Source organism: Benincasa hispida, chromosome 3 (assembly GCF_009727055.1).
Source record: "Benincasa hispida cultivar B227 chromosome 3, ASM972705v1, whole genome shotgun sequence".
NCBI classification, from domain to species: domain Eukaryota; kingdom Viridiplantae; phylum Streptophyta; class Magnoliopsida; order Cucurbitales; family Cucurbitaceae; genus Benincasa; species Benincasa hispida.
The window spans coordinates 71,189,259-71,216,811 of NC_052351.1; the positions used below are offsets into that span (position 1 = coordinate 71,189,259).

The window sequence follows — 27,553 nt, forward strand, 5'->3', positions numbered from 1 at the left end:
AAAAAAAAAAAAAAAAAAAAAAAAAAAAAAAAAAACCCCAAAAAAAAAAAAAAAACATGAACCATAATTAGATTACATTACACCCAAGAGCTTGAAAAAGGAATATTAAAAAGGACATCTCACAACAAGAAATATAGGAGGAAAAAAGAAGGAACTTCAAAATTATAATTTTTTTGGGGGGAGGAAGAAATATATAACAAAGGGTTGAGAATGTAAATTTTCATAGAGATTTGGTCTTGAAGCGATAGAGGAGTTTCTTCTTCTTAGAGGTAGGATTGTCTACGGACAGGACCACCTTACCAGGCTCAGAGATTTTGAAGGTGTTTGAAAGAACAGGATGGTCTTGAGAAGAGGAGACAATTTTTCTAGCCTTGTCAATTATGACTGTGTAGCTTCCTTCTCCGCTCGGCACGAACTCCGCACCGTAGCTCACATCCCATCCTACCACCCGAACCTCCCATGTCACGGCGCATGCCTACACAATCCATATCCACGTCACCAACCTCCACCCGTAAAGATTTTATTTAAGTCCCTAAACTTTGAAATGTATCTAACCAATCTTCGAATTTCGATTCAATGCATGTGTTCTTTGACTCGTAGTAAAGCATATATCCTTGAAAGTATTAAATACTTAAATGTACACCACATGATGTTAAATTAGTTAAGTTTCGTTTTTATGACTTCTTAAGCTTATTTCCTTTCAATTTCTTACAATGTTTTACAACTTCCGTAAATACAAGAGTTGAAAAAACACGTTTTAATAGTTATTTTATTTTAATTTTCAAAATTTTCCTTATTTTTTTAACAAATCAATTTTTTAAAACTCAAGGACATAGTTGTACAACCTATAGAACAAATCCATGTTTAGTAAAAAAGAAAATAACAAAGCAATAAATTTAGAGGTGAAAAGAATTTTTATAGGTTTGATTTCTAAAAATTAAAAATAAAAAACCGAATAGTTAACAAAGTCTTTACTTTATTTTTTTATGTTTTCTACAGTTATGCTTGTTTACTGCCAAACATTTAGAGATGAAAATAACGTTTACAAGCTTAAGGCCCGTTTAGTAATCACTTGTTTTTGGGTTTTTTTTTTAAAAAAATTAAGTCTGTAGACACTATTTCCACCTCCAAATTTCTTCCTCTATCATCTACTTAATTTTGAAGATTAAAAAAAATTAGCTTTTAAGAATTTTTTTTAAATTTAGCTAAAAATTTAACCAGTGTATTTAAGAAAAATACTGATTGATGTAAGAATTGAGGGAGAAAATATACCTAATTTTCAAAAACTAAAAACAAAAAATATAATGATTATCAAACGAGCCTTAATTTTTTAAAAAATAAATGGGGCTTTAATAAACAACAAGCATAAGTATACATTTCCTAACCATGAAACTTCTGTGTGTATACAAGATAGATATTTCAAGCCACACGACACAAAGTAAAGAAATTAAAGTTCTCTGTTCGATAATCATTTAATTATTTTTTTTATGGACTTCAAAACACTATTCTCACTTGTATGGGTTTGTTTTTCTTTTATTTTATTATCTATCTTCTAAGGAAATTGAAAGGGGATTTTAAAAACTTGTTTTGTAATGGGATTTGACTAAGAAACCTAAATCAAGGAAACAGTCCAAAGAAATTGAAAGTTAAAAAGTGGAAAAAAAAAAAGAGTAAAATTGAAGGATCCAAAGTGGAATACGATAGAAACAAAGAGAAGGCCCATATACTCTATATTCCAACTTTGGTTTATTTAGTTTATTTGTAATTACAAGAAACATGAAAGAGACAGAGTCAAAAACAGAAGAGAAGAGGAACAGAGAATTTCAAAGTTCCTTTAAAATAAAGAAACAGACAGAAGACAGAGAGACAGATATCATGGGTCATTTTGGTCTGTCATGTTCCAGAGAATCCAATGAAAATGCACATCTTTCGACACTAACCAAACATTTTCAAAAACACCATCACTTCTTTGGGGTTTTTTTCTTTCTTGAAAACAAAACAAAAACAAACAAAATAACTTTACTGTTTCAAGAAAATAAAGTTTTACAAAAAAAAAAAAATATCAATACACAAATTAATTTTCAAAATAAACATCCTTCAACTGATAATATATTTGTACTATTTGAATAAATTTCTAAAATTCATAAATTTCAAAAAAAAAAAAAAAAAATTAGCCCTAATCTTCTTTTTCTCTAAAAGATTATCAATTGATATATAATTTCAAAATTAACCAAAGATAGAGAGAGAGAGAGGATGGGAACCTGAGTGACAGGATATTCGACTGTGTGTTTGGCTGAGGGTTTTACTGTAATTTCAGTGACTCTATCGCATGTCTCAAATTCTCCATCTTTGCTCATTCCTCCATACTTCACTGGCAGCTCTTGCGCTGTTATGTACCTGACAATGTATTCACATTTCAAATCAACTTCCATCTTTCTTATACAATAATATACTTCTAATTTACTCATTTAAATCTATTCTAGTTTAAGTATATTATATATTAAAAAACTCTCTTTTCTTTCATGTATTAATTTAAATTTTAAAATTCCAAATCTACCCCCAATAGCTATACATATACTCTATATTGTATATATTTCATTACTTTCATCAGCATTAAAATAATATTTATGTTGGTAGAACTAAAATAATCACATCCCTTGAAATCTTCATCAATTTTAAAGAGATTTGATTTAATATATATTTAGGTGTTAGTTACAAAAATAGCAATCAAACTCAAAGTAATAGAAAGAATTTGTAGATATAGAATAATTTAAATTCAATTTTCAAAGTCCATCACTAAATAGTTAATTAGTAGGAGTCTATCTGCATTAGAGTCCGATGTTGTCAGTAAAAGTCTCCTACTGATAGAGTTTTTATCTATCACAATTTTCCCTTAAAGGTTAGGTTTGTATTATTTCAATTTTGCTAAAGAATCCCTAGAAAAACATGGGTCAAGGTTCAAACAAAAGGTTTCAAATCACCCACAAATCTCTTATCATCCCAAATTGCACAACAGAATTTAAGATTAATTACCATATATGAAATGACAGAATTTTAAAACAATATCTATAACTTAAAGGTCAGCTATGGAGTGGTTTTAACATTTACCCAAAGTAAAGAAGTAATCCAAATAAGAACATACCTCAGAAGGGTATCTGCAGATTTAGAAGGTCCAGCAAACACAAACTTGCTCTTAGTTCTATGAGTCAAAAACGGACTAATCATTCTATTCACAGCCAAATACCACCAAGGAACATTGATAAACACCTAAACAAATTCAAAAAAATCATTCACTAATCACATGAATCATGATAATATAATCATAAAAACAAGGATTAAGGTTGGATTAAAGACCTGTTTCGCAACAAATTCAGGGTAATTATCTTGGAAGATCTGAAGAGCATGTTTGGTTGCTTGTCTGAGTTCCCATTTTCCCAGCCCTGGAGAGTTCTTGAGATCGTTCACGTGAACAATGGTGCAGATTCCACCAGGATTGAAATCCAATTTCCTGATGCTTTTCTCCAGAAACTGAATCCTCCACCGGAGAAATTTCTCCCGTTTCTCCTCGTCGGAAAATGTTTTCTGGTAAAGCTCTCTGTTCTGAAATTCTCCGTACACATTGTAACAAACTGGATGCCCTTCTTTGTCTGATCCGTGCATAAACGCTACTTTCTCCAAATCGCTTCCTAAATCTTCCTCCAAGAGTTCGTCGATTTTGAAATCCTGTCTCCATTGGATCGTGTTCTTCAGCATCGCCAATGACTCTTTCACTTTGAAATCCCTTGCTCGAAGGAATTTCAGCAGTACCACGTCGGTTCTCTCGTCCGCTAGTAGTGGTATTCCCCAAATTGAAACCTCCTCTGGCTCCACCGCAGTCGGCGGAGGGTTGGCCGCTGTTTCTACAGCTTCCTCTGATGGTGCTGCGGCAGAGACAGCAACAGCGACGATAGTCTCTTCGATTGCTTCGACTGTTTTCGCTCCGTCGTCGTCCACGGCCGATTCGGTTTTCACTGCGACCACCTCTTTCTCCTCTGCAGGAGGCGTCGTTTCGTTTGATTTCTCTGCCTTTACTCCTTCTTCTTCATTTGTTCCGGCGATTTTATCCTCGGATTTCGTCGGCTCTTCTTTTTCATCGGAGCGCTTCTCCACATCATCGATCACTTCATCTGTCTTCTCCACAACGACCTCCTCCGCCGGCGCTTCATCAACTTTAGCCGGCAATGTCGAGGGAGGAGGAGGCGGAGCAGTGAATTCGTGCTTGTTAAGCGCTTCCTGAACAAGCTGCTTAAACTCCTCCAAAGCTTTCTTCTCGGAATCAGAAAGATCAGCAAGTTTAGTGCTCTCCTCCTTGAACGAATCACCATCCGCCGGTACTTTGTCATCACCGGCAGGTTTCAAAACTTCAGTCTCCGCCGCATCAGTAACCTGTGGTTCCGCCTTCACGGCAGAGTCCGGCAGAGGCGGAAGGTCCTTGTTGGGCTTCTCGGGGAGGGGAACATCGGTGATAACAACTTCTTGGTCAGTCATGGCCGTCGTGGGGGGCGGAAATGGAGAAATAGAGAGATAAATAAGAGTGTTAGAGAGGAGAGAGAGGGAGTGAAGAAAAGGAAGAAATGGAAATGGCGGTGGTAATGGCGGAGATGGTGAGATTGAGAGACGCCATTTTAAAGAGTGGGTTTGAACCGTTTGGTGGTATTGTAATGATATGTAATATTCATCATTGAAATTAAAAAAGAAAAAAAGAAAAAAAGAAAAGGCGTGTGGGTCGTGGGGGCGTGACCAAAAGTCTTTTGTGGGGTTCATGGAAAAGTAGAGATACAAATTATTTAAACGGCTCTATCCATATGATTCATAATTCTACAAAAATATATCTATATATATTAAGAATAAAATAGGTTTAAATCCTATTTTCTAAACTTTGAATCTCGTTCGATTTTGGTCCTTCAACTTTTCATAACGTTCTTTTTAATTTCTAAACTTTTAAAAAAATATTTATTTTAGTCTCTATTATTAAAATTATATTTATTATTCAACAGAAATGTGAAAGGAGTTTCTATTTTTGGATGACTAAGTTTAGACATATTGAACAAAGTGATAGTAAAATAAAATGTCAACAACCAACATATCAAAATTATGGACCAAAATAACACTATTCAAAGTTCAAGGACCAAAATAAAAGTCAAACCATTAAAATATCATTTTGGTCTCAATACTTTAAAATTTATTCGATTTTAATCATTATATTTTTAGAATTCAAAAATCCGTCTGGTTTATAAACTTTGTGAAAATAACAATTTAGTCCTAAATTTTCAATAGTAATGATTTAGACTTTACATTTTCAAATTTGTAATAATGTAAGCCTCCTCTGATAATCATTTTGTTTTTTTGTTTTTTGTTTTTTGTTTTTTGTTTTTTGTTTTTTGTTTTTTAAAATCAAGCATATTTCCTCCCAATTTCTTATAAGGATTTGTACATTTATTAATTAAAATGGTTGAATTCTTAGTCAAATTCCAAAAAAAAAAAATGAAAAGCTTTTAAAAAAATTGCTTGATTTTTTAAATAATTGGTAAAAAGTAGATAACAAAAAACGAATTTTGGAAATAGAAGTAGTGTTTATATACTTAATTTTAATAATAAAAAACCAAAACCAAATTGTTGTCACGCGAGACCTTAGGCTTTAAATTATAATAAGTAATGATTCAGTCCCTACACTTTAAACGACGTAATGATTTAATGAAATTTCTTTAATTTGTAAATTGATGAACCAATGGATAATCAAATTTATTTACAAACTATAAATACTAAGGCGTTATATGATAAACAGTGAGTCTTCGTTTTGATGAAATTTTTTATGCTAAAAGACTAAATTGTTACAAATTTGAAAGTATAGAGATTAAACCATTATCAATTAAGGTTGAGGTACTAAATTATTTCTTTCATGAAAGTTCAGAGACTAAATTTGTTTTGTAATCTACCTTTCAATTGTCCAATTTTAGTCATTGTAGTTTTAATAAATCATAAATTAAGTTCCTCAAATTTAATTTTCACCGAAATTGGTTAAATGATAATAATAATTTTATAAATACAAAATGTAAATATGTTTTCAAATTTTATTGTAAAAATGATAGTGGGTAACAATTGAAAAAAAAATCAATAATATTCTAGTAGTGGGGACTAATTATAAGATTTATTGAAAGTACGGGAACTATGTTTTAACTTTATCGGCATAAGCTTAGCTTAGTGCAATCTTGCTTTTGAGGTTGGAGGTTCAATCTCTTATCATCATAATTGTTATTGGAAAAAAAAAAGTTTTAACTTTAAATTATTTCTAAATAAGGAGTATTATATTTGAATCTCTAATCTTAATACAATTAGTACACGTCAATTAGTAATATCGAGTCACACTTGTATTAGTTACCTTGTATTTTAGTTGTGTCAAATTTAACTCTTAAATTTTGAAAGTTTCATCCTTAAAATTGTATCTAATAATATGATTAAACAATTAATATTAGTTTGACACGTGGTAATTTTTCTTGTAGTAAGTGGTACAACAATTTAAGCCTTAATCTTGTATGTAGTTAAAATTGAGTTACGATTGATGTCATCTAGTTTTAAAATTTAAAAATTCACTTAAGTTTCATTTAGTAACCATTTCGTTTTATTGTTTTAGTTTTTTAAAATTAAGTATGTTTCCTTTACATTATTTATAATGATTTGCATATTTCTTAAATATAATTGTTGAATTCTTAGCCTAATTTCAAAAACAAAAACAATATTTTTAAATTTTGACTTGATTTTTTCAACCATCCATAAAATGTAGATAGCAAATGAAGAAATTTAAAGGTAAAATAATGTCTAAGGCTTAATTTCAAAAACAAAAACAAAAAATTTGCAAAACAAGACTTTAGATTTATTGAAAATAAAATAACTAACATTAAACAACAATAAACTAGCACTATGTATTAAATTTAAGATTTATTGAAAATATAATGACTAACATTAAACAATTTGAAGTGTATGGTCTAAAATCGAACAAATTCTAAAGTATAAGAACCAAAATAATAATTAAACTTTTTTTTAATAAAAAAATAAATCTCTCATATTGTTGCTATTTTATTATTATTATTATTATTATGCCAATATTTGAGGAAATCAAATCTCTTATCTTAAATTTGGAATTTATTTTCCTTTTTTTATAATACATAGATTTGGAAATCAAACATTGATGTTTATAATGCAAAACTTGTATTTTAGTAGTTGAATTATGCTCATTTTCGCAAGTTAAAATTCATTTTATATATGATCAAAAATATATTTTTTTTAACATCTTTGATCTAAGCAAAATCATTATTTTTAAAGTGTGATTAACGTTAGCTTGTCAATTTCAATGTTCAATTCACTCTATTATTCATCTTAGAAAAAGAAAAAAAATCACTATTATTTTTCTGTTACATCTAATTTTTTAAACCATACGACATTTTTAGAGGTACAACAATTCAGTACAAAAATTTGGCGGTAGATAGCAAAACTATTCCTACCATAATCACCAAGGAAGTATTATCATAAAGTTTGTCGAAATTTTAATTGATAGGAGTTTTAAAATTTATGAATATATATTAAGGTTTTGGGTTCTTTTAAAGTACATTTATAATTTCTAATTTATTCATATATCAATTAAGTTATGTTCTGTTTTAAATATAGGATAAATTACAAAAATTATCCCTGAAAGTATGGTGGTAGTAACAATTACACCCTCAAACTTTTCAATTATAAAAATTAGTCTTCTAAACTTCTACAAGTGTTAAATTTGGATCCTCAAACTTACGATAATCGTAGAAATTGGACCCACAAATGATAAAAATTGAACCTTACAATTATATAAGTTTGAAGGTCCAATCTGACCCAGTTTTAACATTTATATAATTTTGATAGTTCATCTTTTAAAATTTAAAGTTTAATGGTATAATTATAACTATCATCATATTTCAAGAGTAATTTTTGCAATTTGCATATATATATATATAGCAAAACAAGTATGGCATAACTCATATAAAAATATGTTAACGACTAAGAGGTTTGTATTTGAATCTCCTTGCATGCTATTACACCAAAAATAAAAGGTGAATTGATTATTATAATTTTTGGGTTATAATAGAGGGGAATTTGTACGGATGGCCCCTATTTAGAGATCAGCTCGAAATTTGGTCTCACTTTTACAAACAAATATAGTTTGGCCTTTTATTGATGTCATAACGTTGTGAATTAACCACTTTAGCCCTTCTTTCTTCTTCCTCCTTCCTCAACTCTTTTGAGGCAATTTTCTTCTTTTTCCCTTTTCTTGCTTTTCTTCTTCTTATTTTCTTTTTGTTCCGACGAATTCTTTCATTTACACTATTATTTGGGCAATTTCCCTTTTTCTTCTTTGGCGATTTCGGTTTATGGCACCATTTTTTTTTTCTTTTTTCTCGGAGAAAAAATTTACAGGCATGTCTAATGAAGAACAAGACGAAGGAGAGAGGAGCGAGAATAGGCGAGAAAACGAGAGAAATATCTGACCAAATGAAAAGAAAAATTGAAGATTGTATCTTATGAGGATCAAGACAAAGGAGTGGGAGCAAGAGTAAGAAGTTAGAAATAGGCCATCACGGGCATTTTGAGGTCAAATGGGTACTTTTACATGTAGATACATCGGCAGAATGTCAAATTTCAAGTTGGTCCTACCGTACAAATTCCTCTTATAATAGTATATATTTGAGTTACAAACTAACCAAAAAAAAAAAAAAAAAGAAATAGTTAATACAATTATAATAGTGAGAAACAAGAATATTATAATTAAAATGTAGGGCCAACACTTGAAATCGGGCCCAAACAACCGGGAAACGTTGTATATATAGAAAGAGAGATAGAAAGGTGGGGGATTAGTTGGATAATTGAGTGGATATTAGGTGTGGGGCCCAGAAAATGAGGATTTTTTTTAAAAAAATTTATTTTTTAATAAGAAAAGAAGAAGAGGTTTATTTTAAATTTCGTAGGGTGTCCAGTCCACAATGTTTAGGCAAAAATCATAATTGTGCGGTGCCGTTTTACAGAAATCTTCGCCGAATCTGCCGGCACGGCATTCCCTCTCTACAAAACCATTCTCCTTTTTCCATCTCTCTTCTTTTTTTTTCTTTTCTTTTCTTTTCCTTTTTTCCTTTCTTTTCTTTCTTTATTTTGCCGTTGCTTTTCTTATCTATCTGGACATGGACCCAACATTCCCTCATTAATCAAACAATTTTATCATTTTATATATAAAAAAAATCAAACCATCTATTATTTTCTTTTCAGAAAAATATCTTTTTCATCCATAAATTTTAGATTTAGTTTCTACTTAGTTCATAGTTTCAAACTGTTAGATATTTAGTTTCAATTTGATCTCTAGGTTTAAAATTACTACAATTTTACTCTTTACATTTGAAGCTTTAGGTTTAGTTTCTATTTAGTTCATAGTTTCAAAATGTTACACATTTAGTTTCAATTTAGTCTCTCAATCCCTGTGTTTCAAGATTTACACTTTTAACAATGATTTTTTAAATATGATTTCATTACATTTACATCAATTTTCAGATTAGTAAACGTGGCCTAAATACTAAATTTCCATCTTTAGAGTTAATTTATATTAATAAATTAAAAATTGATAAAAAAATTTATAATTAATTAAGTTTCATTATTTTTATTACCTTCAAATTAAATTTAAAATTTTACTTCATAATTATTTTTAATTAATTAATAGAAGTTGACGTCAATGAATGAAAGTGAGTATTTAATTAAAAAAATTGAGGTAAAAAATATAAAATCTTGAAACACAGGGACTAAATTAAAATAAAATTCAAATATAAATGATAAAATTGTAATATTTTGAAACTTAAGGTCTAAATTGAAACAAGAATTAAAACTTAAGAATTAATGTATTGTAAAACCTAAAACCAAATAGAAACTAGAGATAAAACTTAGGGACAAAAAATGTATGGTTTATTTTCTTTATTTCTTTTAAAAAAAGGATTTTACTATTTTATCCTTATTATCTGCTTGCCCCCAAAGCACGTTTGGATCAATTTTCGTTATCCATTCAACAAGGGTAAAGTTGGAATTAGTCCTGTGTTTATTTGAAATCCGGTCTTCAGCCTCTTTCGAGTGCAATTTTTTTTAAAAATAAAATTTCAAATAATTTTAGAATTCAAATTCTATTTTTTATAGTTCATTTCAAACATATATGTAATGAACGGAACAAGATCTAATATACCAACAATCCTAGATATGATCATTGAAATGCTTTAATCGGAATTCTAAGGTACTTGAAGTACATTGTGAACTATGGATTGCATTATACGAGATAGCCACATGTATTGAAAGGTTTCAGTGAACTTAATTAGATTTTTGATGGAATGGAGAACTAAATTGACTCGTGTGTATATTGTTCTCTTAGGTTGAGCAACTTGCATGTATAATATCATGGTTATGTGTGTCCAAAACGTATTGCCCCACTACAAAAAAAAAAAAAAAAAAAATCCCCCGCTATTAGTAACAAATAAAAGGTGTTGTTAAAAGCAAGCAAACACCGCTAAAGCTATTAGCAATGCAAGCAAACAACACTAAAGCTATTAGCAATGTGGAAAGACATGTCACCGCAGAGCTGTATAGTAAAAACTTTTAGTGGTGAATTTTTCATGCGCCACTAAAACATAAGTTTCACTGACACTCACGTGTTGTTCCAAGTATACTTTTAGCAATGTACAATATCAACTATTGCACGCGTCTTTTACAACAAGAATAAGTGTCGGGAAAATTTATATTTTGTGCTACTATTCAAATTACTTATTTTCTTAAATTATAATCTACAATTTATTAATGTTTTTCGGTGAAAGATATTTATTAATTAAAAAATAACGTCAAATTTGATATTTAAACTTATAAAATTTAGAATATAATAATCTTTTGAATAATACAACCTTGCAAATATTTGCATATTTTAAGCCTTTAAACAAAAGTGAAGATACATTTTTCATTTTACGTTGTAACAACAAATATATACCAAAGCTTTTTACATTTAAACGAAAAATAAAAGTGAAGATACAACCTCAGAAAAATATCATCCTGTTCACGCATTTAAAGTTATATCAACCTAAGTTGTAATTGCCAAATTACATTAAGTGAAAGATGAACAAATTTAATAGCATCACTAGCAATTATTACATATTTATGGCATGTTTGGATTAACTTGAAAAAGAAATATTTTTCAAAAAATCATTTTCACTTAAACACTTTTGATGAAAAGATGTTTAAAATAAACACTCTAATGTTTGGAAACTCTTTCTCAGAAGTATTTCTTACTATAAGTTTGTTATATACCAAAAGTGTTTTTTTTATTAAGGTCAAAATAATATAAAGGATGACAATAAAATACTATGAACTAATAGTTTGAAATAATTGTAACTAGAATTGGTCATTGCCGGAGTTGGTGAAGGTGGTCGCTAGAGTTATACGCCGATGGCGATGGTGGCCACTAGTTAGCCAGTGGGTGGGGGCAGTGAGCGATCACTAAAGGTGGCTAGTGGCAACGAGCAAAGGTGTGTTGAGGTTTGTGCCCTAAAGTCTCGTGTCCAGTAGTTTGTAAACAACTTTGTACGAACACTTGTGATGTATAATATAAATGATATTTACTTCACTACTTGACTTTGCACATTTATATTTTACTACAAACCAATAAACATAAAATCTCTGGTTATCTGTATGTGACTCAAGCATGTATGTGGTGACATACAAGTTGATCATGTCTTAAGCTGTCTCTTATACACATCTAGATGTGTATAAGAGACAGACCATAGGTAACATGACCTCAATCCTGAGTGAGTTGGGAACTCCTGCTATTGAGGGCGGTCCTTTGATTTGCATGGGTGTGAGTGGCTAGAACGCCGACTCAAACCTACCATTTTGGGGATTCGTCTGATTTAAGAGCTGGGAACTCAGCTTCACAAGATGGAGTTCACTCCTTCCCCAAAATAGGGGTAAATAGATAGATTGCTCTCTTAAGGGCCTGTCTCTTATACACATCTAGATGTGTATAAGAGACAGGCCCAGACATTGTGAAAAGATAGTTTCATCGTTTAGAAAATCAATTCCTATACGATAGTGACTGCACGATCGCTTACATATACGATATTACTAAGCGATCGCACCCCGATTACACTGTCGCACGCTATTATCTAAACGATCATTTACCTTTTTCCTAAGCGATCGTTTAACTCCCGCTATTTACTAAACGATCGTATAGACGATCGCTTAGTTTTTCCTACACGATCGCTCACCCTTTTCCTACATGATCGTTTATACGATCGTTGACCTTTCCTTACATGATCGTTTAGATGATCGCTTACTTTTCCTACACGATTGTATACTTCACCTAAACGATCAAGCATCTTGTCTATATGATAGATGACATCTTCTCCCACTTGCTTAATTGTTGTGTACAGTACCTCTTCGTCCTTCCCTCTACCAAATCCGAACAAAGCCAACACTTTGGATTCTCACACCAAGAATACTGAGGGCTCTGAGTGGTGTCGTCTTCTCCGTTTCCTTCTGTCCGAGTGGTGATTGTTCAAGGTAGACAATTGGATTTTAGACTTGCTGTGAAGGAGAAATCCTCATCTGGCATGATTTCTTGATCTCTTTAGCATGATGAATGCATATTAATATGTTTTGAATGTATATGCAGTAATTCTGTCACAATGAATTGGAAAGATCCGCTTCCGCTCGTAGGTACTTTTGAATAAGAGTTCCTTCAAGGTGGACGACGAAGTTGGTCAGCGAAGGGCGGTGGTAGCCACGATAACCTAGTATAAGTGACGTAGAGTGACTTTTGGGGCATTTTGGTAATTTTAACAAATTAGGAAGGGATTAACTATTACACACTTAAAAGTCATTTTTCTAAAATTTGATTTCAAGCATTTATCATAAATCAACTTATTTTATAAACTCATTTTTTCAAAATTTATTTTGAGTGGTTGCCAAACAATTGAACTTTTTCCAAAATGACTTTTTCTTTTTAAAAAATAAACACTTGAAAACCAAACACACCTTTACATAATGAATATTCCAATAAAAAATTGTTGGGGTCGATGCCTTAAATCTCGTGAGTCCTGTAGTTTGTATTTGTAATGTACAAGCTTTTTATTTATTTAATAAAATATGAGATGTTTTATTTGACATTTAGTAGCATTAACCCAGAAACCAATAAACTAACTGAAGGGATGAAAACCCTAAGGTACATTGGAAGTCATAACATACAGAACCCAAAACGTATTTCAAAATGCCATTTAAAATCAAAACAATTTTTTTTGGAATAAAAACTACAGATCAAAATAGATTAAGCATGCAACTAGAAACAAAACCTACACAGAGAAGAAACTGTACCTTTTGGGAATTATGTGAATTCTCCCGTACAAATTGGGAATGAGCACCATCACCTAAAGTCCTCCCTATTTTTGCAAGAAAATTGAGGATTTAAGAATTGTGAGATTCTCTTTAGAAATTGGGAGAATTTTAGGTAGAGAATTTCTTTTTTCTTATATATAAAAAAAAGATAAAAAAATGCTCTTCATTCTGTATCTCTCTCTCTCTCTCTCTTTTTTTTTTTTTTTTTTTTTTTTAATATAGAAAGAATGAGAGAGAAGTGAGCGATGTGAGATTCATCATACGTCTCTAGTAACTCCCTGAAGGAAATCATAAACAGAGATCTCCATGAGCAACGGAAATGGATCGTTCCAAATTCCATTCAGAATGAACAAAACAAATCACAATCTAACCGGAAACAACCAGATTATACATAAACATAAATTACATCATGCTACATGAAAATACAAGGGATAGAGTATGTGTACCTTTGAAGAACTATTCTTCAAGTATCCCTCGATTAGTCTCCAATGCGTCCAACAGTGCACTCAAACGCAATGACTAGAATAGCCAACAACACAAATACAAAAATCATCTGAACGCTCCTCGAACCCAATCGAGTCCAACTCGATCCACGAACTGAGTTAGAGTACCACCACAAGTGTTACCTTGGTATTCTTGATGTGAGAATCCAAGAGTTGTAGGCTCTGTATGGTTTTGGATTGAGGAAGACAGGAGGTCTACGATCGAGTAGACGATCGAATAAGTGGGAGATATGAATACTATCTATCGCATAGACGTTGTATTCGATTGTTTAGTAAACGGAAGCCTATCGTATATGTTGGGGTTGATGCCCTAAAATCTCATAAGGTCCTGTAGTTTGTAAACACCTATATGAACAAACGCTTGTGATGTAATAATATGAGATATTTTCTTCACTGTTGTCTATAAAATATAAGATATTTTATTTGCATTTACCACAAACCAATAAACTAAGATCCTTGGTTTTCGTTGTAAATTAAGCATGTATGTGAAGACATACAAGTGGATCATGCCTTAAGTGATAACCTAAATGATCTGTAGTGTCGGGATTAGTTTCCTAATTCTCTCGGAGTCTCGTAGTTTGTAAACTTTAAACACATTGTTATTAATAAAATAAGAGTTATTTTATTTGTATTTACTCATATCTAATAAACAAAGATCCATGGTTATTGTATGTAAACTTAAGCATGTATATGAGATATACAAGTAGATCATGCCTTAAGTAATAATCTAAAAGGTCTGTAGTATAAGGATAAAGGAGGGATACCTTATCCTAGTGAAACTACGGATACGGCCCGCTCGCATGTCTCTACATGAATGGTCAGGATCAGACGCCATTGATAATTGAGACTTACATCTCACTATAACGACTGATAACTTGTAGAAATATAAGTTATTTGTACCATCTTATTTAGAATATGCGACAAAAAGAAGGAAAAATTTGCGTCGAACATATAGAAATTGACTTAGAAACGCAAAAGTTGTAAAATGTCGGAAGCACACCCGCTGACCCCATTGCGATGGCAAAAAGGGATGTCCAAGTATTTGTTTTACAGGAAACAGGTATCACCACATGCGAAGATCGCTTGAGGACAAAAAGAGCAACGCATTTGCACCGCATGCGGTGATCGATCGTAGATAAAAGGAGTGATGCATTCACGAGGATTTCTGAATGTGGAGCAGAGCTGACATTTCCACCAAGCCTCGGTAGAAAAAGTAATTTTTCAGAGCGGGACCACTGACAAAAGAGGTGCTAAGGTCTATAAATAGCTACATCAATACCAAAGAAAGGAGACTGGTCTGAAGAGACATTCACAGAGAGTCAGAGAGAAAGACGAGATAAGTCCGAAAGGGAAGTCTCAGGAGCCAGAAATTCATTCATAATCCCGAAGAAAAGCTCTATGCAAGGGTCATTTCTACTTGGGGAGCTATCCTGAGAAGGAAGTTTTCCACCTCACTCCTCCTACACGCCGGCAAGCAAATCAACTCCGATCGAGATCCATGTCAAGACCTTGACATGCTTTCCTCATTTGTTCTCACTTTTTATTCATCAACTATTATTCATTTCTGATCTTTCATTCATCTATCTGTAACAAACGCTTATCTTTTAATATCATTATCATATTCATCTTCATCTCTCTGTTCACCACCATACATTCATCTTCCATTTCTTTCACCATGTGTAACTAATCCTCTAGGGTAAGGGGGAAGGATTAAGCGAGTAAGTTAATCCATGTTGAAAAAGTCAGCTAAGTTTAGCTAACGCATGCTCAACGACATTTTCACCTGTGAGAGCAAAAGTGAAGATGTCAATCCACCTCTCGAAAGAAGGTTGATAGAATGTGTTAACTAAATCAAGAAGTATTTCCAGAGATGGAAACAACCTTGCGTTCGCAACGTTCATCCCTATTCACCATAGAGATATGAGAATGTGGCCAATCACTGAGAGGTGTAAGCCAAGGGAAGGCGGAACCTTAGTTGCGTCCTCAACAGGATTGACAAACTTGCGATGTCCTTTCCCCCAACCCGTTCTCTTTTTGATATCTTTCACAAGACTTGCCATCGCATTCCCTCATACACTTGCACAACTTCACAGTTATTCATTTATTTGTTTATTTAATTGTTTGTCGCCGCATTTTACTTTTTAAACGCAACATATTGTTATTTTGTTTTCGGTCACATGTATCACATCAATATCGTATCTAGCATTTCAATCCCCGTGTTCGACCTCAGATCACTCTAAGAAACTTGCGGTGGAATTATACCTGGTTCCAACGCAAGAAAACTTGTGACACGCACATACTACATGAACGCATACTACGAGCGCATCTAAGCAGCATCACATACATTATTCTAAAGCGTAGTATCGCATATATTATCGAGAAACGTGATTAGGCAACGCAAATAATACACATCATCGGTCTTTGCGGTGTGGCATTACGTCCGCTGCAATTCAATCGACAATTAATTCAACAAGTTTTTTGGTGCCGTTGCCAGGGATTGGCAATTTTAGTGCTGAATATTTTTATGATATTGCACAAGATAGATTTCTGGCGTATAGTCTGCTTAAGCAAAGGGTAGTTGACGGTGCATGAGTACTGGAATGGATCCAGAATTCAACACCGACTCAGAGATCGAGAGAACCTTTCGCAGAAGAGCACGTTAAAAACGTATTAGGCATAGAAGAAATATGGCAAACAACAATGAGAGGCCGAGGGGAATAAGGGAATGAATCGGCCGCCATAAGACCCAGTCTTTCTGGCCACTGACCACAACATTCCTACGGCGCCTAATTTATACGACTTCTCGTCGGGTATCACAAGGCCTACAGTAGAGGAAAACGCCAGATTCAAAATTAAGCCTGTCATGCTCCAAATGATTCAGAATGCGGGTCAGTTTGGAGGTTTGCAAGGAGAGGACCCGCATCCACATCTGACCAGTTTTGTAGAGATGTGCAACACATTTTCCATTCCTGGCGTGACTTCAAGCATCAGACTATATCTTTTTTCGTACACACTTAGAGACGAAACAAAGAGGTGGGCTCATTCGTTGGAGCCAAATGAGATAAATTCTTGGGATCAGTTGGTTGAACGATTCATGAAGAAATTCTTCCCTTCCATTGTCAATGCAAGAAGACGACGGGAAGTGTTAAGTTTTGAGCAAACAGAAAACGAAACTCTGAGCACTGTATGGGTGCGATTTCGACGATTGGTGAAAAACTGTCCGCATATTGGGATTCCCGATTGTATCCTCATGGAGACTTTTTATAAGTGCCTAGACAGAGCAACACAAGCATTTGCAGATACCTCCACGATAGGAGGGTTTATGGATAAAACGTATACTGAAGCAAAAGTCATCCTAGATCGTATCTCGTAAAATACAATTGACTGGGTTGATGACGATTATAGAGGGAGAGGCACAGAACGAAGGAAAAAAGAGAGCGCCATTGTACTAGTGGATACAATGACCACACTGGTCGCCCAGATGGCCGCAGTCACCTCGCTCTTCCAGACAGTGGCTATAAATCAAGGAAATCTCTCTTAGAGTGCACTGATGCAAGTGGCAGCAGTAAGCTGTGTACAATGCAAAGAGGGCCATTCAGTGGAAGTCTGCCCGTCAAACCAACAATCAGTATACTCTATCCATAATAACCCATTCAACAACACGTATAACCCAGGTTGGAGGAATCATCCCAACTTTAGTTGGGGAGGGAACAACAACCAGGGAGGCCAGAGAAATGTACAGACCAATCATTCCGGGAATAGAGGAAATCCTCTAGTTTTTCATCACCAGAGTCAAGGCCAGAGTAATTATCAGAACAGGCAACCGCACAACCAACCCTCTGCATCTAACACCTCATCCAATACATCATCCTTGGGAAGCACTGCTTAAACAATACATAGAAAAGAACGAGGCGATCATGCAATCACAAGCATCCTCCATTAAGAATTTGGTGGTACAGGTTGGGCAGCTTGCGACCGAACTTAAAAACAGAACACCTGGTATGCTGCCCAGCAGCTCGGAAGCACCTGGACCAAGTGGGAAGGAGCAATGTCAAGCAGTGACATTGAGAAGCGGTAGAAAGATGGTCCCCGTGTCAATAGTATCAGAATCAATAGGACGATCAGAAGAACCAATCACCAACAATGACCACTTGATTACGAACAGCAGAACCACCAGTTTGGAAGCAACTACCACTACATAGAATGAATCTTCACAGAACCTAGAACCAAAGTCATCGCAAACTCCAGCCCCAAGAACACAGGAAGTGAGGGACCTAAAAGATTAGTCAATCGATCAAGAAGTACAGCGGGATCCTCCACCATTCCCGTCTAGGTTGAAAAAGAAAGACGATAGTAAGCAATTCAAGAGGTTCCTGGATGTTCTCCAACAGCTACATATAACATTCCCCTAGTAGAAGCGCTGGACTAGATGACCAGCTATGTGAAGTTCCTCAAGGATATACTCGCCTATAAGTAGAAGATCGGGGAAAATGAAACCGTCGTACTAACGTATGAGTGTAGTGCACTCTTCCAGAACAATATCCCCAAGAAAATGAAAGATCCGGGGAGCTTCACATTGCCATGCACAATTAGGGGGAAAGAAGTCGGAAATGCGCTCTGTGACTTAGGGCCAAGTATCAACCTGATGCACTTGTCAATCTTCAAAAACTTAAACATTGGCAATGCAAGGCCCACCACAGTTGCATTTGGCTGATAGGTCAATAACGCATCCAGAGGGCAAGATAAAGGATGTACTTGTGCAAGTGGAAAAATTCATCTTTCTGACTGACATCATTATACTGGACTACGAAGCTGACACTGAGGTGCTGATCATATTGGGTCGCCCGTTTCTTGCAACAGGGTGCACCCTGATCGACGTACAAAAAGGAGAGCTCACTATAAGGGTTGATAATCAGCAAGCGAAGTTCAACGTTCTTAATGCGTTGAAATACCCAAATGATATGGAAAACTACCAGTATCTTGGAGAACTGTAGGAAGAACAATGGCACAAGTTTCAGGAAGAAATGAAAGAAGAAGACTTTGAGGTTGGCGCAATGTTGGAGGAAAATTGTGTCGCAATACAGGCTGACCAAGATTTTGAATCAATAAAGTTATCTGAACGATCAACACAATGAACTAAGCCATCCTTGGAAGAACCACCCGTGTTGGAGTTGAAGGCGTTACCAGTGCACCTCAAATACGTTTACTTAAGAGGCAATGACACTCTACCAGTCATAATCTCTGCCTCGCTGAGGAAAGAAAATGAGGAAGCACTTATTCAGATCCTCATTGGGATGGACCTTAGCAGACATTCGAGGGACCGGTCCCTCCTATTGCATGCACAAGATCCGTCTTGAAGAGGGAAAAATAGGATTCGTAGAGAGGCAGCACCGTCTAAACCCTGCCATGAGGGAGGTTGTCAAGAAAGAAATTTTGAAGTGGCTTGATGCAGGTGTCATTTACCCCATATCTGATAGCAGTTGGGTAAGCCTAGTGAAGTGCATTCCAAAGAAAGGGGGTATGACCGTCCTCACCAACAGCAAGACTGGATTAATTCCAACCAGAACAACTACAGGGTGGAGGATATGCATGGATTATCGCAAGCTAAATTTGGCCACAAAGAAGGACCATTTTCCACTACTATTTATTGATTAAATGTTGGATCGACTTGCAGGGAACAAATTCTTTGCTTTCTTGACGGCTATTCAGGGTACAACTAGATCGCGATTGTGTTAGAAGATCAAGACAAGACAATGTTCACATGCCCATTCAACACATTTGCATTCTGTTGCATGTCATTTAGACTCTATAATGCACCAGGCACCTTCTAAAGGTGTATGATGGCCATCTTCTCAGATTTCCTAGAAGAGTCAGTCAAGGTGTTCATGGATGACTTTTCGGTTTTTGGCAACACCTATGAATTTATTTATCAAATTTGGAAAGAGTTTTGAAGAGATGCATAGAAACAAATTTGGTTTTGAACTGAGAGAAATGCCATCTTATGGTAGAAGAAGGAATAGTGTTGGGTCAGAAGATATCGAAGGTAGGATTGAAAGTGGATCAAGCAAAAATATACACAATTGCCAAGTTACCACCACCAGTCAATGTGAAAACACTTAGGAGTTTTTTGGGACATGCGGGGTTCTATCGAAGATTCATCTGCAACTTTTCTCAAATTGCAAGACCTCTAAGTGCGCTCCTCGAGGTTGATCACGAATATGATTTTAATGACACATGCGCTGAAGCGTTCCACACGCTGAGAAATGCGCTCATCACAACACCAATTCTGGTTGCACCTGACTGGACACAACCGTGTGCGCTGATGTGCGACGCAAGTGGATATGCAGTAGGCGTAGTCTTGAGCCAGCAAAAAGACAGAGTTTTGCATCCTATCTATTATGCCAGTAAGACGTTGAATGATTCGCAAGAAAATTATACAACCACAGAAAAAGAAATGCTCACAGTGGTGTTTGCCTTGGAGAAATTTCGACAGTGCCTGATTGGATCGAACATGGTAGTGTATACGGATCACTCTGCGATCAAATACCTCATGAAGAAAAAGGATGCAAAATCAAGACTAATTAGGTGTACTACTCCTGCAAGAATTTGACCTAGAAATCAAAGACCGGAAGGGCACTGAGAACCAAGTCGCATATCATTTATCACATTTAGAAAATTGCAAGGTTCAGAAGAGAGAGAAAGAGATTGAAGAGAGATTCCCCAACGAACACCTGATGACGATATGCATTAACGTCCCATGGTATACGGATATTGTAAACTTCATAGTTTGGTGCCAAGTACCTAAAGACTACTCATACCAGCAGAAGAAGAAGTTGAGGCACAAGGTTAAATTTTATTTATGGGATGATCCATTCCTGTATCGCCTTGGACCTGATCATATTCTGCGTCGATGCGTTCCTGAGCATGAAACCAAGCACATTTTAGAGCTTTGTCATGAGTCCCCTTATGGAGGACATTTTGGGGGGCAGTGAACCGCCGCAAAAGTTTTGTAGAGTGGCTAATTTTGGCCAACGCTATTCAAGGATGCCCACGCCCATGTTGTGCAATGCGACAAGTGCTAGAGAACAGGGAACATGTCCAGACATGACGAAATGCCTTTAACTTCTATCTTAGAGATTGAACTCTTTGATGTATGGAGAATTGACTTCATGGGCCCATTTCCGCCTTCAGAGGGTCATCACTATATTTTGGTTGCGGTTGATTATGTTTCAAAGCGGGTTGAGGTCATCGCATGCGCTAGAAACGATGTAGCCACGGTGGCAAAATTTCTCAAGAAAAACATCTTCGCACGATATGGAATGCCCCGTGCATTAATTAACGATGAAGGCACGCATTTCATCAACCGCATCATCACCAACCTGTTGATCAAATTTAATGTCAGCCATAGGGTTGCAACTGCTTATCACCCACAAACCAATGGGCAGGCAGAAATCTCCAATCGAGAAATCAAGACCATCTTGGAAAAGGTAGTCAGTACCTCCAGGAAAGATTGGTCACCCAAGCTTGATGAAGCACTATGGGCATATAGGACTGCCTTTAAAACTTCAATCGGTATGTCCCCATATGCCCTGGTCTTCGGAAAAGCTTGCCATCTGCCTCTCGAGCTAGAACACAAGGCAATGTGGGCAATCAAAAAGCTGAATTTTGATCTGACGAATGCGGGAGAAGTCCGGAAGCTGCAGTTGAATGAGCTGGTCGAATACGCATGAACGCCTATGAGCATGCTAAACTTTATAAAGAACGAACCAAGAAATGGCATGATGACCGCATATGCAAGAGGACGTTCTTCGTGGGTCAACAGGTACTCTTATTTAATGCACATTTGCGATTGTTTCCAAGAAAGTTGAAGTCCCGCTAGTTTGGGCCATTCCGAATCAAGACTAACTTTCCCCATGGTGCAGTGGAGTTAACAAACGAGGATGAAAACAACGCATTCAAAGTCAATGCTCAACGAATTAAACCCTACTATGGGGGCAATGTGGAATGAATCAAAGAGACCATCGACTTAGGCAAGCAAGACTGATCGCTTGCGGGGATGGACTTGCGGTAACATTGAAAATCCTTTTTAAACAGCATCCAAATCAACTCTCTTTACTGCTTTACTATTGCTTTATTATTTTCTCTGCATTATTGAATTAATTTCCATTTCGGTCTCTGATTGTGTTGGTTTTAATGAAATGTTGAATGAATGATTTGAGTGAACATCGTAATGTCTTATCATTATGGTTTTGGGATAAGCGTTGCGATGTTGGTGATACAATGCAATGTCAGGTATGCATTGCGTTGACGGGTGTATCTTGCATTAATAGATATACATTGCACCCGTCCTCCGAAAATAATAATAAAAAATGATAAAATATTCGCGAAGAAGGTAGTTGTATGATCGTTTCAGCTCCCAAGATGAATTATAACATAGCAGACGAAAGGACGTCCTTTCTTACTATGTCATAATGGGGAGGGGCGCAGCAGGCTTTTTGGATTACCAAATCCCGCCAGCGCACTTCCGATTGCGTTGGGCTCATCAAGGCCCAACATATAAATCCCCCCTCCCCTCAGCCTCGTTTTGGAATTCATTTGCATTCTCTTCGCGAAAACCCTACCAAAAACCCTCTGCATACATCGACCGTGCGTCCGCTCTTTCTTCCACAGAAAAAAAATCACCACCATCTTCTTTCCCTTCATCGAACTTATGGCCGGACAGTCGTCACATTCTTATTCCCAACCATCATCCCCTTCTCAAGCCCCTGTCACCACGCGGGAGGCGACTGTCCTCACCACCAGCCGCCGCCTCGCCGGCCAACCCAAACCAACTCCCAAAATCGCTGGAAAGCCCAGGAAAAAACCCAAACCACCAGCCGCCCACGAAAAGTGCCCCTGCCACTAGACCTGAGGTGGCACTCCTATTACCTCTAACTGAGAATGAGCAGAAGAGAAAAAACGATAAGAAGGTGTTTGAGAGCATCTTGAGTCACCTGGAGAAGGATGGGGGGTTGCTGGAAGCAGGAGTAGTAAACCAACCCCTGCCATCGGAGACGGATTTATGTTATTCGACTTATGTCATCGAGGATGACCTGTCAACCATCCTCGGATCCTAAGGAGACTGCCCCAACAGACTCCAATGAGGGACCCATTAGGGCTGTTCTAGAGGTCATGGAGGCAAGGAGGCAGATGAAGCAGTCCGAAGAAGTGGAGAAGAAGGAGAGAAGAGTCGACGAGAAACGGGCAGAGGAAAATGAAGTTGCCCGACTGGAGAAAGAAAAGAAGGAAAAAAGGAGAAGTGAAAGAAGATAACACAGACGAGAAGAAAAGCGCTTGAGAAAAGAGGAAGAGCGGAGGAAAAGGGTAGAAAGCATGGATTTCGACGGAGAGTCAACCACCGCAAGGGTGGAAGTGGGAATGTCAGCGTAATTTGAACCAGAACGCAACAACAAACCTCATGGCCGCATTCAAGATTAGTTGCGTCGGAGGCTCAACTCCGTGGTTCGGATGACAAGGAAGACCCTGACATCTCCCCACTAATGCGGCATCGCAATGAGGAGGTTCGCCTTGCCAATGCAAGGGTGGAAGAAGAAGAGAAGAGAAGGCTCAAGGATGAACAACGCATTGCACTCGCCTCCGAGCAATTTGAAAAAGAGATGCAAGAAGAAGAAGAAGCAAAGAAGAAGGAGAAGGAGAAAAAAGAGTTTCGCCGCAAAACCAACATTCAGTGCACCAGAGAGCTAAAAAGAAAAGAAAAAGAAGAGTGGGAAAAGGAAAATCAAGAGCAATGCAAGGAGCGAGAACACATTCAACAACAAAAAATCCCGCCTTGCGTTCACTCAAGAAAAAGGAAAAGCGAAGGTGGAAGGCAGCAAGCTTTCGCCGGCCAGGAGGCACCCAAAAACCCGAAAGGAAAACAATGATTTATTGTTGGAAATGGGCTTCTTTCCTGCGCCGGAACCACTACCAGATCTTGTCATCAATATTGTGGTGGAGCATGGGTGGGCAACTTTCTACCAATGCCCATCCATAATCATTCCAGTGGTAGTATGGGCCTTTTACCACGGCCAGCTCCATGACACTGAAGATGCAGTGATCATTGACGGGAGGGTAGTGCCATTCAGCGCGGAGGACATCAATCAGCTCTATCAGTTGAAGAATTTCCCGGAAGCACCGCTCAAAAAATTGATTGATGATCCTGTCGAAGAGCATATGGAGGATGCGCTGAGAGTACTGACGCAACCAGGCACCAAGTGAACGGTGTCTTTGACCAGCATTGAAACCATCGCCTCTAACCATCTGCTGCCAGAAGCACACCTTTGGGTCTATTTGGTGAAGAGACGGCTCATCCCGACTTCTTATGATAAAACTATTGCAAGGGACAGAGTCATGACCTCATACTGCATTGCGTGCGGCATTCCAATCGACGTGGGCCAACTTCTTACGAAGTAAATCAGAGGTTATGTAGGCCGCGTCAAGGGCCAGTACTTCTTCCCATGGACGATCTCTAGTCTATGCCTATGTATGACGTGGGCATTGAAGAAGAACCCATGCCAGCGTTCATGGCCTCATCAGCACGAAAATCCTGAGAGTCCTTCTCAAGAATTTGCCGCATTGCCCAGAGCCTCCACCGAAGTGGCCTTTCATCGACCTAAATGCGGCGCAACCACCTAGACCTAAGAAACGGTGCCGCAATGAAAAAGGAAAGGAAATAATCCAAGGAAGTGCATCGCATCAGCCAACCAATTTACCCTTGGAGGATCCCTTACCCGTAGTCATCCGTCCACCGAGTCTAACCACTGAACCCCTTTCCTCTCTTTCCGAGCATTTTACAAACCTCCTCCTTGCGCCTGACTCCAACCCCGCATCCCCAGTAGCATCCATCAGCCATCCATCTCCACCCAACTTTTCCCTTTAAACATCGTCGCATGTTGATGACCCACATGGTTTGGGAGCAGGCTCTTCCGCTCAGCCCCAAACCGATGCAAGTGAGACATTGACGGCACCGCCCCCCAGCGCATCCATAGCTACTGCCCTTGAGGACATGCGGGGCTTCTTGACGCAAGAATTATCTTCCTTCTGCCATACATTGATGGAGTTGCGAGAGAGCAACACAGAGCTGCGACAGGCAATGATAAACATTCAACGCAACATCTTTACTCTTCGCCTGAATCAGAGGAAGATGGCAAAACGCAATCACGAGTACTTCAATTTCTTGACTGCACATTTGCATGATCCCATGGTTCCTCAGCATCTGCAGCAGTCTCTGTTCTTTCAAGAAGCGCCGCAAGGAGCTTCTCTGCAACGCCCTCCTCACCACAAGCCCCCGCCGCAAAGTTAAATTTAGGGGTGTACCCCCTTCTCCTATACCTTTGTATTCTCCTTCACATTTTTGAATTCTTTTTTCAGTCATTACAATTATTTTATATAGCTATACCCTTGTATTCTCCTTACATGCTTACAATTTTTGTGTTTGCAATCATTACAATTCTTTGTGTACTTAGACAATTTTTATATACATTGAGTGACTATTCTTTCCTTATGTCTTGGCCTTTTTATTTATATCATCATTTGTCAATTTAATGCGGTATTTCCTTTCTTTTCTTTTGGTTGTTTATTTGCGCTGCCATGACGAGTATTATGCGTAACCTTAGAGTAATTTCTTTATATATTGCATTTTCTGCCTAACACTTAGACAATTCATCGCAATAGTTTCCACTTTACCTTCTCTATCACAAGACTCTACTCAAACCTTCTTTTCAAATTTTGACTAAGTGTTTTGTCTCTTCTGTCCAAAACAACGCAATGAGGACCTTGCGACTCTCTAAATTTGGGGGTGGAAAAGGTCAGAGCAGATGCGATCAAGTGGATGCATTCATATCAAGCAAATGCATTCTTCAAAAAAAAAAAAAAAAACTCTGCTGTCAGCACAAGGGAAAATCCCAACCTGATAAGAGTTAAGTCGTGAAAGGAACCTGCTCGTAGTTAGATGTTTGCATGACACCCGTGGGAGCAAGCCAAAATGAAGGTGGGTTACCAGGATCGACGCAATAAAAAAAAAAAAAAAAATAAAAAAATAAAAGAGACAACTCCACTGACCAGCCAAAGTGAAAACTTGTCTAAGGGTCAAGAGTTGAAGTTGAGCTTGGTACACAACCGAAGTTAGATGTTCGCATGACACCCGTGGGAGCAAGCCAAAACGAAGGGTGTAACCATGATCAATGCTCTATATAGTAAGACGCAAACCAGGCCACTTCATAAAAGGCGCACTTTGTTGTTTTCACAAGAACAGGAAAAACATTCTTTTCAAAACAAGAAGAGAACTTTGAGCAGAGGTTTGTCTAAGGTAAGAATAAAGTAAAGCATGCTAAAGACATGCTAAAGAAATGTTCAAGGGATAGAAGGAATTAGTAATTTTGAGAAATTATGTAGAGGTGGAGCATTCGGAGTAGCCGATTGACGCAAAGTAAGGTGAGGACTTGAACTGAATTGCCTTAGTAGAGGATATGCTTGTCTAAACTTAAGCATGTAAATGAGATATACAAGTGGATCATGCCTTCACTAATAATCTAAAAGGTCTGTAGTATAAAGATAAAGGAGGGATACCTTATCCTGGTGATACTACGGATACGTCCCACTCGCATGTCTTTACATGAATGGTCAGGATCAGACGCCGTTGATAATTGAGACTTACATCTCACTATAACGACCATAGGTGACATGACCTTAATCTTGAGTGTTTTGGAAACTTTTGCCTATGAGGGTGGTCCTTTGATTAGTATGAGCGAGAGTGGCTAGATTGCCAACTCAACAAGCCTACCTTTTTGGGGATTTGTTTGATTGGGGAGCCGGAAACTCAGTTACACAAGACGTAATTCACTATTTTCCCGAAGCAGGGGTAAGTAGATAAATTTCTCTCTTAAGGGCTGATTTCGGGTCTTGAACATAGTGGTCACATCCTCACTTTGGAAGAGAAGACCTAGTTATAGTAGGACTATGACTTATTGTTCATTAAAGAAATCAGTGGTACTTAAGGAGTTAGATGTAACTACAGGGGCAAAGCGGTAAATTGGCCCACTGTACTTACGAGCGATCTGTAAAGGGTTACCGTACTGTTGATTGGTTATATCCGATGGACACAGAAATATATCTATAGTGAGAAGAGTGCAGCTGTCGGTCTTTAGTGGAGTGCCCGACAGTTAATGGATGGTGGATCTCGTGATTAAAGAGTTTAGTTAGTTATTCATGTACTGTTGGAGCTTCAAGCTATAAGTCCATAAGGTCCTCTTGGTAGCTCAATGGATTCAAGTTGAGAATCAGTTTTTGGGTTAGTTTGAAGTGTTCAAATTAACAAGAGGGAGTTTGATTATATATGATATAATTAAATTGGTTCAATTATATGTGATATAATTGATATGATGTATGAGATACATTAATTGGAGGAATTTAATATAAATATGATTTATATTTAAATGTTACATATGAAGTGTTATTAAAATTATAGGTTATAAATATAATATGATAAGTTAGTTATTATATTTATTTATATTTAAAACAATTATATGATAATTATGGGTGGT

General features: G+C 36.6%; 1 protein-coding gene across 1 annotated transcript; it reads right to left on the reverse strand.

The window, feature by feature from the left end:
- Positions 1–48: 48 nt before the first annotated feature.
- Positions 49–4,691, reverse strand: LOC120073909 (patellin-3-like). Its single transcript, XM_039026823.1, has 4 exons — positions 3,355–4,691; positions 3,143–3,267; positions 2,262–2,397; positions 49–475 (listed from the first exon to the last, which is right to left on the reverse strand). Exons 1-4 carry the CDS (start codon positions 4,525–4,527, stop codon positions 221–223), a joined length of 1,689 nt encoding a protein of 562 aa, XP_038882751.1. The 5' UTR covers positions 4,528–4,691; the 3' UTR covers positions 49–220.
- Positions 4,692–27,553: the final 22,862 nt, after the last annotated feature.